This window comes from Elephantulus edwardii, unplaced genomic scaffold, assembly GCF_000299155.1.
Source record: "Elephantulus edwardii isolate Elephantulus edwardi_28Jun2011 unplaced genomic scaffold, EleEdw1.0 scaffold00004, whole genome shotgun sequence".
In the NCBI taxonomy this organism is placed as follows: Eukaryota; Metazoa; Chordata; class Mammalia; order Macroscelidea; family Macroscelididae; genus Elephantulus; species Elephantulus edwardii.
In genome coordinates this window covers 39,536,351-39,555,067 of record NW_006399754.1, presented here as the reverse complement: position 1 = coordinate 39,555,067, position 18,717 = coordinate 39,536,351, and the positions used below count along the sequence as shown (strand labels likewise).

The following is an 18,717-nucleotide window of genomic DNA, read 5'->3' as shown; positions in this document are numbered from 1 at the left end:
TACACTGACCACACATTGTGGGGATGCTGTCATGGCAGATGACTGTTGGCCTTATCATCTTGGATGAGTAATGATTAATGGTGGTTGTGAACGTGGCAGATGTGACACTGAGTACAGCTGCTCAGTTCACAGAGAACTGGAGATGATGGCTGACCTGCACAGCTGTGCACATAGACACACACCTGGGGCCAGGCTCTCAGTGGCTTCCCGCTCCTCAGGGGAACTTCTCGGAAGTTTCCAAGTCTCACCTGCAACTGCAACTGTGCTGACCTGAGGTTTTGAGACCAATATATACCACCTTCCAGAGCTTCCAGGAACATTTTCCATCAGGTCTGGCCACTAGGTGAGTTACAGGAAGATTTTTCTAAGTGCAATGACGTGCCTGCCTGGCGTTCACTTGCCTGGGCTTTCCTTCTAGCTTAGGGAGTGAGACAGAAATGATGGACTTTTTTTGTTGTTGTTGTTTGTTAACAAATGATCCTATATTGAAATATTTTCACCTGTAGTTCCTTAGCTAGCTGGGCATTCCACAGCACCACTGCTGAGGTCTTCTATGATGTCATGAAGGTGACGGCCATCAACATTGCAGCCCACAGATTGGGCAGTTCCCAGGATCTCTTTAATAGTTCCAGAGAGTTCTCTGGCTAAAGATTGGTGTTGCATCTGCCGGGCCATGCCAACAATCTCATCAAAAGTGGTATTTCCACTGTGCTTAATATTTTTCTTCTTTCTGTCTCTGGGTGGTTCCTTTAGGGCTTTGATGATCAGGGCAGAGGCAGAAGACACCACTTCAATCTGGGCCTGTCTGTTCTGAATGGTCAGTTTCACTGTAATCTTTAGACCCTTCCAGTCACTGGTGGCCTTGGCAATGTCATCATCAACCTTTTTTGGAGACAGACCCAGAGTGCCGATCTTGGGGGCCAGAGCAGAAGTGGCACCAACTTCCCCACCGGTACACCTCAGGTACCCGACTTTAATCTCATTGGGGTCAAACCTGGGCGGCATGGCGGAGGTGGCTGGTCAGATGAACCGATGAGGGACGACTGAAGAAAGTTGCACCGAAGCCTCCTCCGAGCCGAAAACCGAAAGCGAAATGATGGACTTTTAATACGTTACCAAGTTGGCTCAACCTGTATCAAGTATTCACAGAGGAAGAAAGATGTATTTTTTTTATTCTTTCAAGTAGAAGTCAGGCTGTTCTCAGTACAATCATGTCTGTCTATGCTAGACAATTAGTATACCTGCATACAAAGAGGAGGGAAAGATTAGACGTTCAGCTCTTTGCATCTACCCCTGTGAACTTGGCTCTTTCCATCCTTCTCAGCCTCATCCTTTTATCCTGCTACTGTCCCTTGGTCATCAATGGCCAGCACTGTTCCTCAGTCTAACAGTTGTATCCATGCCTGTGGCCCCTCCCTTCATATCATGGACAGCACATGGATGCGCTGGGTGCACGTCTAGCACCAACGGGAAAGGACACGAGGCGGCAACATGTCTGCGTACCTAGCGGCTGATCCTTTCCCTCAGGAATGCTTTGTCTCAGTTTGTAGGGCTGATGAGTAAATTAGGAATACCAGCTCTGTATGAATTGCAAAGATTTCCTACTTTGTCTTTGGTCTTTGCTTAAGGCTTTTTTTTGGGGGGGTCAGGTAGAACTAATTTTAAAAAAAGACAAATAGGGGAATGCATTAATCCTTTCACATTTGGATTAAGTCTTGTAAGCGTGTTGGTTCACTGATATTGTCTTATACAATGCTTAGTAGTTTCACATAGGACATTACTGGCTCTGTGTGTGTGTGTGTGTGTGTGTGTGTGTTTGAGTTCATCCATCTGGAATGAATTCTGTTTGGTGTCTAGTTTGTAATTTTGGCACCATTTTAAACAGTAACAACATGGTGTCCCAGACCACTGATGGTTCAAACCACTGTACTATAAAGAATTGGTTGAAAAGAACCATTTCAGGAAGCAGCATCAGGAAACTAGGTGCAACCCTGGACATGCTCCTGAGTCTCTACAAACAAATACTGAAGGCAGATATGACTGTCTGTCTGGAAGAAATCCAAATTTGTTTCAATTCTCAATAAAAGGTGACTCACTTTCTGTGGGAGAATGCTGCCGAGGAAGCTTCTCTATAAAGTGTTTATTCCCACTGTTACCATGTTGAAATCAGTGCTTTAAGAGACTGACCAGCTGCAGAAAGGTTTCATTGGAGGGTTGTGCTTTGAAATGACAGGTGAAATCTGAGGAGCCGTTTTGAACAATGGGGGACACTCCCACAGGGTGGTAATGAGAAATCCATACACCAAGCACTCCAGGGTCTTTGGGTTAGCCACATACTCAGCTATGGAATCAATGGATGGAACCATGAATGCAAGGTCCACAACGTGTATGAAAAGTTGGTGGATACCTAAGAGGGCTGTCTCAAGAGACGATTCTCCAAAACCATGTGCCTACTTAACTATGAAAAAGATCTTTTTGGCAGAATTAAAGAAGATACTGAAGAACATCACTTATGAGATTATTTTAAGCAATATGGGAAAATTGAAGTGATTGAAATCATGACTGACCAAGGCAGCGGCAAGAGGAGTTTTGCTTTTGTATCTTTTGAAGAACATGATTCTGTAGACAAAGTCATTATTCAGAAATATCATACTGTGAATGGTCACAACTGTGAAGTAAGAAAAGGCCTGTCAAAGCAAGAGATAGCCAGTGCCTTTTCCAGCCATAGAGGTTGAAGTGGTTCTGGAAACTAGTGGTGGCCATGGAGGGGGTTTTTATGGGAATGACAACCTTTGGTCAAGGAGGAAACTTCAGTAGACAATGTAGCTATGGTGGCAGCTGTGGTGGTAGAGGATACAGAGGCTATGGGAATGGTTATAATGGATTTGGTAATGATGGCAGCAACTTTGGAGGTGGTGGTAGCTACAACGATTTTGGCAATTACAACAATCAGTCTTCAAATTTTGGGCCCATGAAGGGAGGAAACTTTGGAGGCAGAAGCTCTGGCCCTTATGGTGGTGGAGGTCAATATTTTGCCAAACCACAAAACTGAGGTGGTCTGTTGGTTCAAGCAGCAGCAGTAACTATGTCAGGTAGTTTCAAGAACTTCCAGGAGACAAAGCTCAGAAGGAGAGAGAGCCGGAGAAGTGACAGGGAGGCTACAGGTTACAGCAGATTTGTGAACTTAGCCACATACAGTGGTGGCAGGGCCCACCTGCTACAAAGAAGGTATGTTCTAGACAATACTCACGTGTATGGGCAAAAAACTTGAGGACTGTATCTGTGACTAATTGTCTAACAGGTTATTTTACTTTTTGTTCTGTGGAAGGCATTCCAAAACCAAGGATTTTAATGTAGATTTCTTTTTTCACCTATGCTGTTGATTGCTAAATATAATAGTCTGATCATGAGGCTGAATAAATGTTTATGTGTTTTGGTTTTTTTTTTAAGGTGACTCAACAGAATATAGACATAATTGAATGGTATAATTGACTGTGTGGATCATAACAAACTATAACTAACATGGATAAGAATGGGAATTCCAGAACACTTACTTATGCACATATGAAATCTACACCTAGACCAAGCAGCTGTACTCTGAACAGAACAAGGAAACACTGCATGGTTTAAAACTGGGAAAGGTGTGTGTCATGGGTATATCCTTTCTCCATACTTATTCAATATGTATGTTACAGCAAATCATTCAAGAATCTAGAGTTTTTAAGGAAGAGTGTGCCATGAGGATTGGAGGAAAACTCATCAACAAGCTGCATTATGCAGACAACCTTGCTTGCAGAAAGTAAGGAGACCCTGAGGTGCTTGCTGCAGAGGATACTGATTGCATCTCAAAATAAAAAAAAGTCAAGGTCCTTACTACTGGGCCAATAGGCAACATTATGATGATGGAGAAAAGGTTGAAATTGTCAATGATTTAATTTTACTTGGATCCAGAATGAACACACTTAGTACTAGCAGTCAGGACTTTAGGAAATATATTGCATTGGATAAGTCTGCAGTCAAGGATTTTTCAAAGTCCTGAAGATCAATGATACCAGTTTGAGGGCCAAGGTGCACCTGATTCAAGCTGCAGTCTATCCAATCACCTGCTATGATCTGAGAGCTGGACAGTGAATAAGGATGACAGAAGAATCAAAGCATTTGAGTTGTGGTGTTAGAATACAGTGCTGAATATCCTATAGACTGTCAGAACAAACATATGTCTTGGAGAAAGTGAAACCAAAAGTACTCTGTGGAGACAAGAATAGCAAAACTTTATTTCACATTATTTTGGATATTTTGTTAGGAGAGAGTACTCTTTGGAAAGGGATATCAAGTCAGGAAAAGTGGCCAGTCAGCAAAGGAAAGACAACTCTCAACAAGACGAACGGATACAATGTCTTTAGCAGTGGGTTCAAATGTGTCAGGGATAAGGACAGAACAGGACAAAGCAGGGTTCCGTTCTGTTGTTCAGAGGGTTCCTACGAGTCGTACCAGACTCAATGACATAAAAACATCATCATAAATATCACAAGCAAACAATGACACAACCCTGCTTGCTGAAACTGAGGAGGATCTGAAGCACTTGCTGCAGGTCAAGGACTGCAGCCTTAAATATGGACTGAAGCTCAACATCAAGAAAACAAATATTCTCAGTACTGGGCCAATTGGCAGCATCATGATAGATGGTGAAGCAATTGAAATTGTTCACAGCTTCAGTTTGCTTGGCTCTACAATCAACACTCTTGGTACCTACAGCCAGGAAATTAAAAGATGGATTGCATTGGAAAAGTCTGCTGTCAGGGACCTCTCCAAAGTACTGAACAGCAACGATACTCTGGAGACTAAGGCACACCTGATTCAGGCTATAGCCTTTGCAATTACTTGCTATGCAGCAGAAAGCTGTACAATGACTAGGGGTGATAGAAAGAGAATTGATGCCTTTGAGCTGTAGTGCTGGAGTATTGAATATACCATGGACAACAAACAGGTTCATCCCAGAGAGGATAAAACCAGGGTGTTCCTTGGAGGCAAGGATTCTGAGGCTTTGTCTGACACTCTTTGGGCATGTTGCAAGGAGGAACCAGTCCTTGGAGAGAGACATCATACTTCGAAGGGATGAAGGACAAAGCAAGAGAAGACCCTCAATGAGATGGCTTGATTCACTGGCTCAGGTAATAAGGGTAGGTGTGTGTCAGAAACAGTAAGGTTAGCACAGGATAAGAGAAGGGTTCAGGGCTGTTGTACAAAGGGTCACTATGAGTTACAAGTACTGGACGGCACATAACAACAAGCAGCAAAATCTTGCTTAAAAGTATTTTTTAAATGGCTGGAACAATACATTGATCGGGAACTGCTAGAAATCCAAGCTGGATTCAGAAAAGATCATGGCACACCAAATATCACTGCTGATATCAGGCAGATCTTGGCTGAAAGCAGAGAATACCATAAAGATGTATACTTGTGTTTTATTGACTATGCAAAACCATTTAACCCTATAACTCATAACAAATTATGGTTAACACTGAAAAGAACTGGAATCCCAGAACACTTACTTGTGCTTATGTGAAATCTCTACATAGACCAAAAGGCAGTTGTCCAAATAGAACAACAGAACACTGTGTGGTTTAAAATCAGGAAAGGAGTCTGTCAGGGGTGTAAATCTTTTCTCCATACTTATTCAATTTGTATTCGAGTAAATAATTTGAGATGCTGGACTATGTGAAATGTGGTATTAGTATTGCAGGAAGACTCATGCAAAATCTGCATTATGCAGATGACACAATCTTGCTTTCAAAAAAGGTTAGAAGAGGAAAACTTAATACTTTCTGCAGAATATCAAAGACTACAGCCTTCACTATGGATTACATCTTAACATCATGGAAACAAAATTCCTCGCCACTGGGTCAACAGGCAATATCAGGGTAGATGGAGAAAAGATTGAAACTGTCAAGTATTTAATTTTTACTTTGATCCATACTAGTAGCAGTGAAAAAGTCAAGATATGCTCCACTGGGAAAAATATGTTGTCAAGGACCTCTCCAAAGTGCTAAAGAGTGATAATGTCAGTTTAAAGCCTAAGGTGCACCAGATCCAAATCATGGTATTTTCAATTGCTTCTTACACATCACAGAAATGATACTTTTGAATTGTGATACTGGCAAAGATTACTGAACATCTCATGGGCTGCCAAAAGAACAAACAAACTTGCTTTGAAAGATGTGCAATCATATTTTTATGTGGAGGCAAGGATGGTGAGACTTCATCTCATACTCTGGGCTGGGTGTCAAGAGGGTCCTGTTACTGGAAAATGACATCATCCTGGGAAGGTAGATGATCAGGGAAAGAAAGGGAGACACACCACGGTGGACTGACACAGTGACTGTAACAATGGGCCTCAGCATACAGAGACTATGATAGTGCAGGGTAGGGCACGGTTCAGATCTATTGTTTACAGGGTGGCTGTGAGTCATAGTTCCCTCTGGGGCACCCAACAACAACAGTTGATGTTATAAAACAAAATGTCTCTGAGTGATACAACAAAATCCCAGCAGGATTTTAAACTCTTAATGAAAAAAAGGCTTTCTAAAAAGGTGCTGTAGCTCTCTTTGGTCTTGGCCACAGAAGCAAGATAACAAAGGGAACATCATCGTTTGAAAAGCGTTGCAATAAGATGCACAGGTTGTGCAGCTGCTGTGGCTTCAAGGCCACCACCTCCAGAAGTCCACCTGCACGAATGTGGCCACCCTGCCAAGACCAAGTACAAGAGAAAGTACAGCTGGAGTGCCGAGGCTGAAAGGCAAAATACCCAGATACTAATCATATGAGGTACCAGAAGACTGAATACTGCAGATTCAGGCATGGACTGTGAAGGACCAACACCTGAACTCAGGAGGGCTGCTGTTACAGCATCCAGGTCATCCTAAGAATTTCAATGCTTAGTTCTGCAATAAATATTCTGGTATTAAAAAATTTTAAAACGTGGTGCTGTATAATCTTTAAAAAAAAAAAGAGGTCTGCTTTTCTTTTAACAACATCTTTAACTCCTCTCTCTTTCCAAAGATTTTTATTTAGATCATGTTGGATATTTCAGCAAGTCTTACATACGTGGACCTGAGTGACATCATCATTCATTACCATAGGGTGCTGAGCTGGGTCAGGGGAAGTTCCAGTATCCCATACTCCAGCCAGTCCACACGTGAGCTGGCTTGGGTGCTCTGCAGCGTACTTTTTGTCACTTAGCTACAGTCCAGTTGGTGCAACCCTGGTATGTCCACACAGGATGGGGAAAGGAGTGTCAATAATGTTCTGAGGGCATACTGGTCAAAGTTCTCAGACTCTTGGAATAAGAAGAGGCAGTGTGGTTCCTGAAATACAGCTCTTCTCTGAATCTACTTACTGTGGTGAGTTTGGAGTTTGTGTAATTTCCAGGACTAGACTTAGCAGGCTGCCCTTCCTCATGTCTCCATCTGCCTTTCTCTCTTAAGCTTCCTTGAGGCATAAGAAAGAAAGATTTTTCTCCAGAGGAGTTAGGCAAGTAAAGGAGGTTTGTAGATACTGTCCACTGGAAGAAATGGAGATCTGGCTTCTGGCCAGGAAACAGAGTGGACCAGCTGGCCTTGTGCTGCTGGCAAGGTCCACACAAGGCCAGAGAGGAGGCCATCCTTTGCTTTGGGGTGAGCCTTGTATGGCTTTGTTCAAAACCTGGTTCCTCTGCCTTGGGGTCACGGGCCCTGCTCTTGTAATCATCTCATCCTGTGCTGCAGAGTCCATACAATACCTAGAAGTTGTTTGCTGCAAGGAGCAGGGGCTCTGGCCTCTGTGAATTTGTTGGAGTGGGGTGTGGCTTCCAGGAACCATCCTGAACTTCTCGCAGGCATCTGGACAGTAAGGTGCCTAGTGGTACTCTCCACTCCTGATGGGGAATGTTCCCACCAGACATTTCTACAGCCAGAATCTTTTAAGACATACCTGGGTTACTGTCATACAACAGCAAGCTGGTGAAGGCAAACGGTTCTGTGTCAAACTGAAAGATGGATCCTTCCACATCAAAGTCAACTCTTCCGAGATTGAAATCCCATCCCCTGTGCTGAAACAATTTCTGGAGGCACTGAAGCCACAGCTTGCATTGATTTGTAAGGCTCTGGGAGGCTACTGTCCACTTGCATGTTCTTCATGGTCCAAGCACAGTAAGCTCTCCCAGAAAATGGAATGACTAACACACCAGCTTTGCAGACAGACATTCACTCAAAGCATACACCTCCTTTTGCCCACCAAGTATACCGTTTGATGTGTTCTGAGTAGGTTTTACATTGACCCAGACACTCCTCCATTCTGTAGCAATGAAAACTAATGGCACCTCCCAGCCGGGGTGCATTTTAGTGATGCTGATTTTCAAACCAAAGTGACTCCTGTACACTGACCCTGCCTTGAACTTAGTCCTGCCCTTTCCCTCCTGGACCGAGAGGTGCACGGTGCTCATAGGGATAATTCCTGACGTTTCAATTGTCTCTCCTGGTAGAGTCGGCATGGACATCAGTGGCTGTAGCTCTGAACTGACTGGATCTGGATTTGGTTAGCTCTTTTCCTGTCAAAGCAGCTGTGACAACCCTAGCCAGGTCTGCATGTCCCCCTTTCCGATCAGTGCCTCCCACATGTGTTCTACTAGACAGTTCCTCAGGAATTACATCCACTGTCCTGTCCATAGGCTGTGAATACCTTTTCAGCCAAAGCAGCTGTTTCAAGTCATGGGTGTTTATCCGTGTCAAGACCAAAGACTTCCAGTTTGCCTGCTTACCCTCTTTTGTCCAAACCTGCATGGAATCCCAACTACTCTGCTACCAATCACACCCATAATTTCTGTTACACCTATCAGCACAAAGCTAGTTCCCATGAGGTGGAGGGGGGTGTTGTTGTGTTTCTTCAAGTCAAAACTGAGACACAGCTGACACTCCTTGCATAGGAGGAGACTATCTATTTCCTGCAGAGCAGCTGGTGGATTTCAACTGAATGCCTTTGAGATTGCAATGCAACTTCTTACCACTAAGAACTTGCCTCAGTTCCTATGAGGTGGAGTGGAGAGGTTTCAATATCCAACTTTACAAAGAGTACTGCATGCCCCCCAGTTCAACATTAACTCACCCTTCTCCACACATCCACTCCCCTGTCTTTCTTGAGGTTCTGTAATTCACTGCAACATCTCATAAATACTCACAAACTGTCAGCAGAATGGACCAAGCAGATGCTGGTGCCAGCAAGCCCTGACTCTGTAGAGAGAAGGTCATTCTGGGGATCTAAGCACTCATTCACCAGGTACTCGGTCATTATAGACACAGGCCCCCTGCTTGAGTCACTGGAGAAGGGAAGCAGAAGCAGAGCATACAAGGAAGATACTGCCAGCAGATCACACAGGTAACAAGATGAACTAATGCACATCCGGGACTAATTGACTAATGTCAATCTGTGCAGTCAATGTCTCAGGTGTATACACTCTGGGGAGTGCTTGATGGTCATAATATACACCTATGTAGCCAGCTCACTTTACAGTATGTAAGTACCAAGAACTGAAAATAGAGAAAGCAACAAGTTTTGCCCATTTACACCCTAGGAATACTTCTTGCTTCAACCTAATTAAGTCAGACTTCTGCCAATATTTGTGAAAGAAACTAGAATTCTTGCATAAAACCCATGGTCCTCCAGCAATTTCCTCCTAGTAAATAGATGGTATACCAACTGATGTATTTCAGCTAACAGATGCTGCCATGGACGTGCTCACCAAGTTGTGCCAAGAAATCTGGAGAACAACCACTTGGCTAACTGACTGGAAGAGATCTATATTTGTTCCCATCCCAAAGAAGGGCGACCCAACTGAGTGTGGAAACTACAGAACAATATCATTGATTTCACATGCAAGCAAGATTCTACTGAAGATTATCCAAAAACAACTGGGACAGTACATCAGCAGAGAACTGCCAGAAGTCCAGGCTGGGTTTAGAAGGGATTGTGGTACTAGGGATATTGCAGCTGATGTTAGATGGATCTTAGCTGAAAGCAGAGAATACCAGAAGAATGTCTATCTGTGTTTCATTGATTATGCAAAGGCATTTGACTGTGTGGATCATAACAAACTGTGGCTGACTCTGAGAAGAATGGGAATCCCAGAACATTTAATCATGCTAATGAGAAACCTATACTTGGACCAAGAGGCTGTCGTCAGAACAGAGCAGGGCAACACTGCATGGTTCAAAATTGGGAAGGGTGTACGCCAGGGATGTGTCCTATCTCCATACCTTTTCAACCTGTATGCAGAGCAGATTATCCGAGAGGCTGGGCTCTATGAGGAGAAGCGTGGCGTTAGGATTGGTGGACGATCTATCAACAATCTGCGTTATGCAGATGACACAACCCTGCTCGCTGAAACTGAGGAGGACCTCATGCACTTACTGCAGAGGGTCAAGGACTGCAGCCTTCAATATGGACTGAGGCTCAATGTCCAGAAGACAAAAATTCTCACCACTGGACCAATCGGTAGCATCAGGATGGATGGTGAAGAGATTGAGATTGTTCACAGCTTCAGTTTGCTCAGCTCCACGGTCAATACTCTTGGCACCAGTAGCCAGGAAATAAAAAAACGTATTGCAATGGGAAAGTCTGTGGTTTGGGACCTCTCTAAAGTACTCAAGAGCAGCGGTGTCTCTCTGGAGACTAAGGTGCGCCTGATACAGGCCATGGTTTTTGCAATCACTTGTTATGCATCAGAGTTGGACAATGACTAGGGAGGATAGAAGGAGAATTGACACCTTTGTGCTGTGGTGCTGGAGAAGAGTATTGAATGTACCATGGACTGCTAAGAAAACAAACAGATTCATCCTAGAGAGGGTTAAAGCAGGCTGCTTCTTGGAGGCAAGGATTCTGGGGCTTCATCTGACGTACTTTGGACATGTTGTAAGGAGAGACAGGTCTTTAGAGAGGGACATCATGCTGGGTAGAGTAGAGGGAAAGCGCAGGAGGGGAAGACCCTCTATGAGGTGGATTGATTCAGTGACTGGGGTAAACGGGATGGGTGTGTCAGAGGCAATGAGATTGGCACAGGATAGAGCACAGTTTAGGGCTGTTGTACATAGGGTCGCTATGAATTGCAAACGACTCGATGGCACATAACAACAACAACAAATGTCCAGTAGCCCCATCACTCAAAATGCATAAGCGCCACCTTGCCTTATCTTAAGTCTCTGGGGCAACTTCAACTCTGCTTGGTCCCTCTTCACTGTAACAGCCTGAATGAAGTCAATTTAACATTGCCCAGGACCATTTCTTTTATATTATAAAGCAAAAGACTCATTATAAATGCCTATATCTATTAGGACTAGAAGTATGAATTGGTGAGCTAAGAAAACATGCATTTTACATGTTCACTGAGAGGCAGACACGAGTGACCCAGTGGCAGGATGCCCTGGTTATGCCTGAGTCCTGACAATAGTTGGTGAGATTCTTCTGGGAGGGCTAGTGGCTGGGCAGACATGTTGGCCCAGGTCAATCACAGAGAAGCTGAGCGGTCTTGGGAATTGCTGCAATTACATACTAATATGCTTAGTGTAACTGAGAAATGGAATGAAAGTAAATTAATTGAATTACTGCAATAAACTTGCTTTAAGGATTGGAAAATATGTTTAGAGTCACCGGGATGCGATCTATGTAACAGTACGAGGCATGAGACACGCTACTTCTGGGCCTTGGATACATGAACACAAAAAGAGAGGGGACAGAGAATGTCTTCCAACTAAATATGCATTGACTATTTCAGTTGTTAATTTCACTTAAAACTTTTACTCAAACTTATTGTAGTCAAGTTGGAATTGACTCATAACAGACCCTCCAACTAGCTTTTCAGAGGCTGTAAATGGCACTGACGCAGTGTCCATCTACCCCTGCAAAACTGCTGGTGGACAAATAGGGCACCATATCTGGGTTAGGTCCCTACAGAGGATGCCACAGTAACTGGATGTGCTGGGTTAAATAAAAACCTTTATTAAATATGTCACAATTACATCATATTTCTAAGAAGCTTTTAAAAATACTTTAAATTACTTCTTTGATTTGCATTGCATTTGCATTTGACAGACCATACTAGATCTAACATCCAACTTATAAAATTTATAGAAGACAAACTAACTGAATAAACAAACTGCTGATAAAGAAATACAGTGAAAGTTGGGAGGTCATGGCCCACCTGGCTCTTCTTCTGAGACTTGCCCATTTTTGCTGGTGGCATGGGTTCCCCACTTCTCCCTCACTGTAGACTCCCACCACACATGACTTGTATCTGACAGAATGCTGAAATGTCAATATTTTTATAAGTTGGAAAATATTTTTAAGACAAACATCTAAAAAGAAAATTTCACAATCTTGTTTAGATTCTAGTTTTCAAAATCCCAACACTTATTACAGATGAATACTTTGTAGAGTCTATAGGATGACTCAGAGTCTATGGATGAGACCATGTTACAGGTTATTTTGGGAAGGGGAGGCACAGAAAATACACCTTATTTGTGGAAAGTATATGTTTAAAAGATGAAATAAAAGTACACAACCAATCAGTGCTTGTTTCACAATAATTCCTATATATGAACAAATTCCTGATATCCATAAAGATTGCTAAAGTATGACGTTTTAAATTGTGGTAAGAGTTGAATTTTGTAAATTCCTTTTCCATTCAATCATAGATATTATACAAAATTAATTACAGTACCCACATTGTAACCATGTATTTCCTGCATCCTTCTGTGATTGTTTCCACTGCCTATCCTATCCTACCCTACCCTACCCTACCTTACCCTATGCTATCCTTTCCTACCTTGGAGGCTCTAACCCTGGGCTGACACTGTTCTGCTGATCTCATGGGGTTGACTGTGGAGTTCCTGCCAGGGGCTGGTCATATTTAGTGTTTTTCTGAAGGTTGAGTCACAGAGCTACAATGTTTCATTCCATGTCTGAAGGGAACTAAGAACCAGATCTTGGGTTCCACCAATTCTCTAAGCCACTAAGTCTAGTGATTTTTAGGCTTTTAAGTTTTTTCCACATTTTTTTCCCCCTTTTTGTTCTGAGACCTGCTGTGGTCCGTATCCAGCAGAAGCAGCCAGTCACTCTTCAGTTCTGTTTTCTGAGAGCATGTAGTTGCTTTTGTTCCCTCTTCTTTGTTCAAGATTAGGAAGCTAATATTTGGACCTCAGATGGCAATTCTCAAACTTCTCAGCCCCAGTGGCCATTTATCAAAGCAGGATAGACACTGCCTCTGTGGATGCCTGCTGACCATGACATCCTGCAAGATTATGGGTCTAGGACCCCAAACTCATTCCCACAGTGTTTGGTTACAATGAAGAAATGGACATAACTGTGGCCCATCTATACATATAGAGGGTCTCTATACATATAGAGTGTCTGCTCTATACATATGATATATATATATATATAAAATATATAACATGGATAGATTTGCAGCATGTATTAATCTGAAGGTAGAAATAAGATCTGTGTCCAACCTACTCATGGCCATGGCTGTTAGCCCGCTAAGCCGGCTGCTCACAGATCTGCGTGCAGGTGAGTGTTTTTTGCTGATGCTGCAGGGCTGTGTACTTAACCACACTCACTTTGCTGTCTGTTTCTTGTTCACGTTTCTATTGTGCCCTATTCCTTTTACTCAGCTTAATATGTGTCAATTATCTATGTCCTCCATCCAAGCAGATTTCTTCATACAAAGTCATCTTCAGCTCTTTCTAAGTAGGATTATATACACTATCTGTCGATTTGTGACTCACTTGTCTCTTGCATGTGTTCCAGATCCATCCATATTATCTGGTATTTCATAAATTCTTCACTATCTGGTGTTGCACAGTATCCGCGTGCGCGCGCGCGTGTGTGTGTGTGGCAGTTGGCCCCTCCATCTGATGGACACTTTTGCTGTTTCCGTTGCTCTGCTACTGTAAATAATGTCACAGTGAACACACAGGTGTGTGAATACCTACCTATGATGGAGCTCTGATTTTGTTGGGGTATGTACCCAATAGTGGGATTTCTGGGGTAAATGGTACTTCTCTGGCTTCAGGTAACTGAAGCGCTTGGCTCCGTAGGCCATGCCGAGGATGAGCGCAGAGGAGCGGGTGAGCTTGATGAGCAGAGAGACCTGCACCGGGGGCACCATCTTCTCCCTGACCTTCATACCCTATTTCCACATTTTTAAGGCAGTACCAAAATGTTTACCACAATGGATGCACCGTTTCACAATCCACCAGCAGGGCATGATTCCAATCTTTTCAAGTCATTGTTTTCTCATGTTGAAGTTTGCATTTCTTGCTAAACATTGCTATTATTGCTAGGATGAGGCAACAACTCCCTATTCTAATCAGCATCTCTGTAGCAGCTAACAGAGAAGTTCTGATGGTGCAGTGAATTTTGTACTGTGATGCTAACCCAAAGGTCAGTAGGTTCAAAAAAGCTGTTGCTTCAAAGGAGTTACTTAGGTAGTTTGATCTATAAAGATTGACCCTTGGAAACTGAATGGAGAGCTGAATGTCAGAATTAAGTTGATGTCATAGAGTAACAGCTAATGGTCATCAGTATTTCTTCATGTTTGTTGGACATCTGATTTACTTCCTTGGTCAAATGCCTTTTTAAGTTCTTTGCCTATTTTTAAATGATATTGTCTTTTTGTTGTTATTTTCCACTGTGATATTTTATGAGTAGTAATATCTGAAGATACACTAAAAAACTTATTTCCCATACCACTTAAAACTGTTTCTTTTCAGAGTGATATTTTACATATTCAGTGAAGGATAATGACCAATTACTCCTATTGCTCAAGTTATGAAGTCTCTGTCTCTGTGAGGTTATTTATTTTTTGTAAAAACTAGGCACTAACTGAAGACTTTCCTGCAGCTGGTAGTTTAGGCCCCTCTCCAATATGAGTTCTCATATGACTAGTGAGGTGTGAGGGATTAAAAAAGATATTGCCACATTCCTTGCATACATATGGCTTCTCCACACTGTGAATTTTCATATGTATAGCAAGATGCGAGGTGTGACGGAAGCCCTTTCCACAAACCGTACATTCGAAACACTTCTCTCCACTATGAGTTATCATGTGCCTAGTGAGATCTGAGGACTGACTAAAGCCTTTGCCACATTCCTGACACTCATAAGGCCTCTCACCACTGTGAATTCTCCCATGTTTAACAAGGTGTGAGGAATGACGGAAGGCTTTCCCACATTCTTTACATTTATAAGGTCTCTCTCCACTGTGACTTCTTAAGTGTGAAGTGAGTTGGGATGGCCAACTAAAGGTTTTCCCACACTCTTTACATTCATAAGGCCTTTCTCCACTGTGAATTCTCAAATGTATAAGGAAGTGTGAAGACTGACTAAAGCCTTTCCCACACTCCTTACATTCAAAACACTTCTCTCCACTGTGCGTTCTCATATGACTGTTGAGGTGCGAGGAATGACGAAAGGCTTTCCCACATTCCTTACATTCATAAGGCCGTTCTGAACTGTGAATTTTCATGTGTATAATGAGGTTTGAGAAATGAGGAAAGGCCTTGCCACATTCCTTACATTCATAAGACCTCTCTCCACTGTGACTTCTCATATGTCTAGTGAGGCCAGAGGACTGAGTAAAGCCTTTCTCACATAACTTACATTCAAAAGGCCTCTCTCCACTGTGAATCCTCATATGTATAATGAGGTGTGAGGAATGACGAAAAGTTTTGCCACATTCCTTGCACTGAAAAGGCCTCTCTCCACTGTGAATCCTTGTATGTGCTGTGAGGTGGGAGGAATGGCGGAAGCCTTTGCCACATTCTCTACATTTGTAAGGCCTCTCCCCATTGTGGCTTCTTAGATGTGTCGTGAGCTGTGATCGCCAACTAAAGGCTTTGCCGCATTCTTTACACGTGAAACACTTCTCTCCACTGTGAGCAATCATGTGCCTAGTGAGGTCTGAGGACTGACTGAAGCCTTTGCCACATTCCTGACACTCGTAAGGCCTCTCACCACTGTGAATTCTCAGATGCACAGTGAGGTGAGAGGAGTGACGGAAACCTTTGCCACATTCTCTACATCTGTAAGGCCTCTCCCCATTGTGACTTCTTAGATGTGACATGAGATGGGAAGGCCGACTGAAGGTTTTCCCACACTCCTTACATTCATAGGGTTTCTCTCCACTCAGAGTTTTAGCAGGAGTGCGGTGGTAGGAGGGATGGCTGCAGACTTCTCCACCATCTTTACAAGGACAGGCACTGGATCCAGAGTGAGATCTGATGTGGTGCTTGCGTGATGAATTATCCTTCAAGGATTTCAGATACTCAGTGCATTCAGCAAAGTGTGTTTCCACTGCAGCTCCTCTGAGCACAGAAAGATCCGGAACCCGACTGAAGGTCTGTGCCCATGGATGGTCATCAGTACTTTGACACGGGGCCTTTACTACACACCTCCTGTTAAAAATGGCAGCATGCTCTTGGATTAAAATGGATTACGATTTCAGCATTGTCATACATACACAAACCATCTACATTTTGTCACACCTGGTCAACAGGCTACTATAATTTTCACTATGTTTCCAGATTTGAAGATTTCTGATCATTTATAAGTGAAATACATTTCAAATATTTCCATATCTAACATTCATGAAAATACTGTACTGTGAAATTTTTGTGGTCACAGAATATTAAAAGCGGGTTATACATAAAATAAGAGATACTTAGATGGCACAAAAAGCTTTCACTCATCTATAAACTAAGAGTCGGTCTGAACTAATCCCATGGCATTTTCATGAGGGTAACAAGACAGACAAGCTTGAGATATAAACACAGAAAAGCCTGGATGGTAGAAGACGGGAAAAGAAAGGTCAGTGGTTTGGATCCTCCAGCCACTCCTTGGGAGAGAGATGAGGAAGTCAACATCCATAAAAGAAACACTTCTAGATTAACAAAATCCAAGAGGCACTCGTACTTACCCTATGGACTTAAAAAGCAGGGGCCTAGATTTGATGGCAACTGGTTTGATTTTATATAATACATCATTTCCCATGTATAAGAATGTATGTTTCATAAAACCTTTTTTAAGTTAAAAGCATATAAAGAAATATTCTAGACTGAATTGCATCACTCTGAAGCAAACAGAGAAGAGAACCAAATGTTCCATGGATTAACAAAAGAACAAACAAAAATATTTTAGAAAAAGAGCAGCCAGCATGCTCCCTGGAGGAAAGTACGGTGAGCTTTATTTCACATACTTTGGACATGTTGTTGTTATGTGTCCTGTGACTCACAGTGCTGGTTACACCCTTTCCAGGACAGACCTGTTTTCTTGGTGGTCTCCAGTACAACACAAAGGCATTGATTCTTCTTCTATCATCCTTAGTCACTGTCCAGCTCTCTGATATAGCAAGTAATGGTGAAGATCATGGCCTGGTCCAGGTGCACCTGAGCCTCCAGACGAACATCGTTGCTCTTCAGTACTCTGGAGAGATCTCTGACAGCAGATTTTCCCAATGTAATTAATATTATTATTATTATTATTATAATGTGTGTACCGTCAAATAGGACTGATATAGGAGGAGAATGTCCCTCCTTCTTCAGCAGAGCATCTGGTGGATTTGAACCACACACCTCTGGGATTGCAGTGCAGCTTCTTGCCACTCATCTTATGATTTCTTGACTGCTGGTTCTAAGAGTGTTGATTGAGGAATCAAACAAGTTAAAACGCTGACAGTCTCAATCTCTTCTCCATCTATCATGATTCTGCCAATTGGCTTGGTGGTGAAATCTTTGTTTTACTGATGTTGAGCTTCAGTAAATATTGAAGACTGAAGCCCTTGATGTCCTGCAGCAAATGTCTTAAGTCTTTATCAGTTTCAGCAAGCAAGGTGGTGGTTGATGAGTTTCCCTCCAATCCAAATGCCATATTCCTCCTCATAAAGTCTAGCTTCTCGAATGATCTGTTCCACATATAGATTAAAAAGGTACAGAGATAGGATGCTTCCTAAACACACATTTTTCCTGCTCTTAAATCATACATGCAATATTTCCTTACTGTTCCTACAACTGCTGCCTGGTTCAGTTGTAGGTTTCACATGAACACAATTAAGCGTTATGGGTTCCCCATTCTACTCAAGGTTAGCCATTACTTGTGGTCTACGCAGTCAAATGTCTTTCCATAGTCAATGAAACATAGATAGACATTCATCTGATCTCTGCTTTTGGCTAAAATCTCTCCAACACTGGCCTCTTCTAAATTCCACTTGCACATCTGGAAGTGCTCTGCTGTTCCACTTGTCTTTGGATAATCGTCAGCATGATTTAGAGATATTGTTTGATAATTTCCACATTCTTTTGGTTCACCTAGTGTTTATTTTTTTTAATTTATTTTTATTGTGATTTTAACAAAAGCTTATTCATTGTTGCACATTTTCTTCCCTGCCCATCCACCCCGCCCCGGTTCACTTTTTTCTTGGAAAAAAAAGAGTCTTTCATAGTTGTACAATCCCCCTCTCCCAGTCCACTTTACTATGCAGTTTTTCTTCTGGACTGTTGTCATCCATGTAATACCCAATCACATATTCCTTTAAGTAGTCCTTTCACTTATCTGTTTCACTGCAGTGTACATTATTTATCCTCTCTTTTCCTAGTTGCCCCCTAATCCCGATGTCAGTCCTGTTTTTTTAAAAAA

The 18,717-nt window shown here is 42.5% G+C and overlaps 2 protein-coding genes across 2 annotated transcripts in view; both read right to left on the bottom strand.

Annotated features, from left to right (window-relative positions):
• Nucleotides 1-510: 510 nt before the first annotated feature.
• On the bottom strand, nt 511-1,073 carry LOC102873019 (60S ribosomal protein L12-like). The gene has a single exon (XM_006879593.1). The coding sequence runs from the start codon at nt 1,003-1,005 to the stop codon at nt 511-513; it is 495 nt and encodes a 164-aa protein (XP_006879655.1). The 5' UTR covers nt 1,006-1,073.
• Nucleotides 1,074-11,716: 10,643 nt separating this feature from the next.
• Nucleotides 11,717-18,717, bottom strand: part of LOC102874482 (zinc finger protein 546-like) — a 15,887-nt gene continuing 8,886 nt past the window's right edge. Inside the window, exons 2-4 of the mRNA XM_006879643.1 lie at nt 15,227-15,326; nt 14,054-14,215; nt 11,717-11,728 (exon numbers count right to left, since the gene is read on the bottom strand). Coding sequence (XP_006879705.1) covers nt 11,717-11,728; nt 14,054-14,215; nt 15,227-15,326 — 274 coding nt within the window. The remainder of the gene's footprint in view (nt 11,729-14,053; nt 14,216-15,226; nt 15,327-18,717) is intronic.

What these genes read in the sequence shown, in the direction of transcription:
- LOC102873019 (XM_006879593.1), bottom strand. Translation starts at nt 1,005, where the DNA reads ATGCCGCCCAGGTTTGACCCCAATGAGATTAAAGTCGGGTACCTGAGG.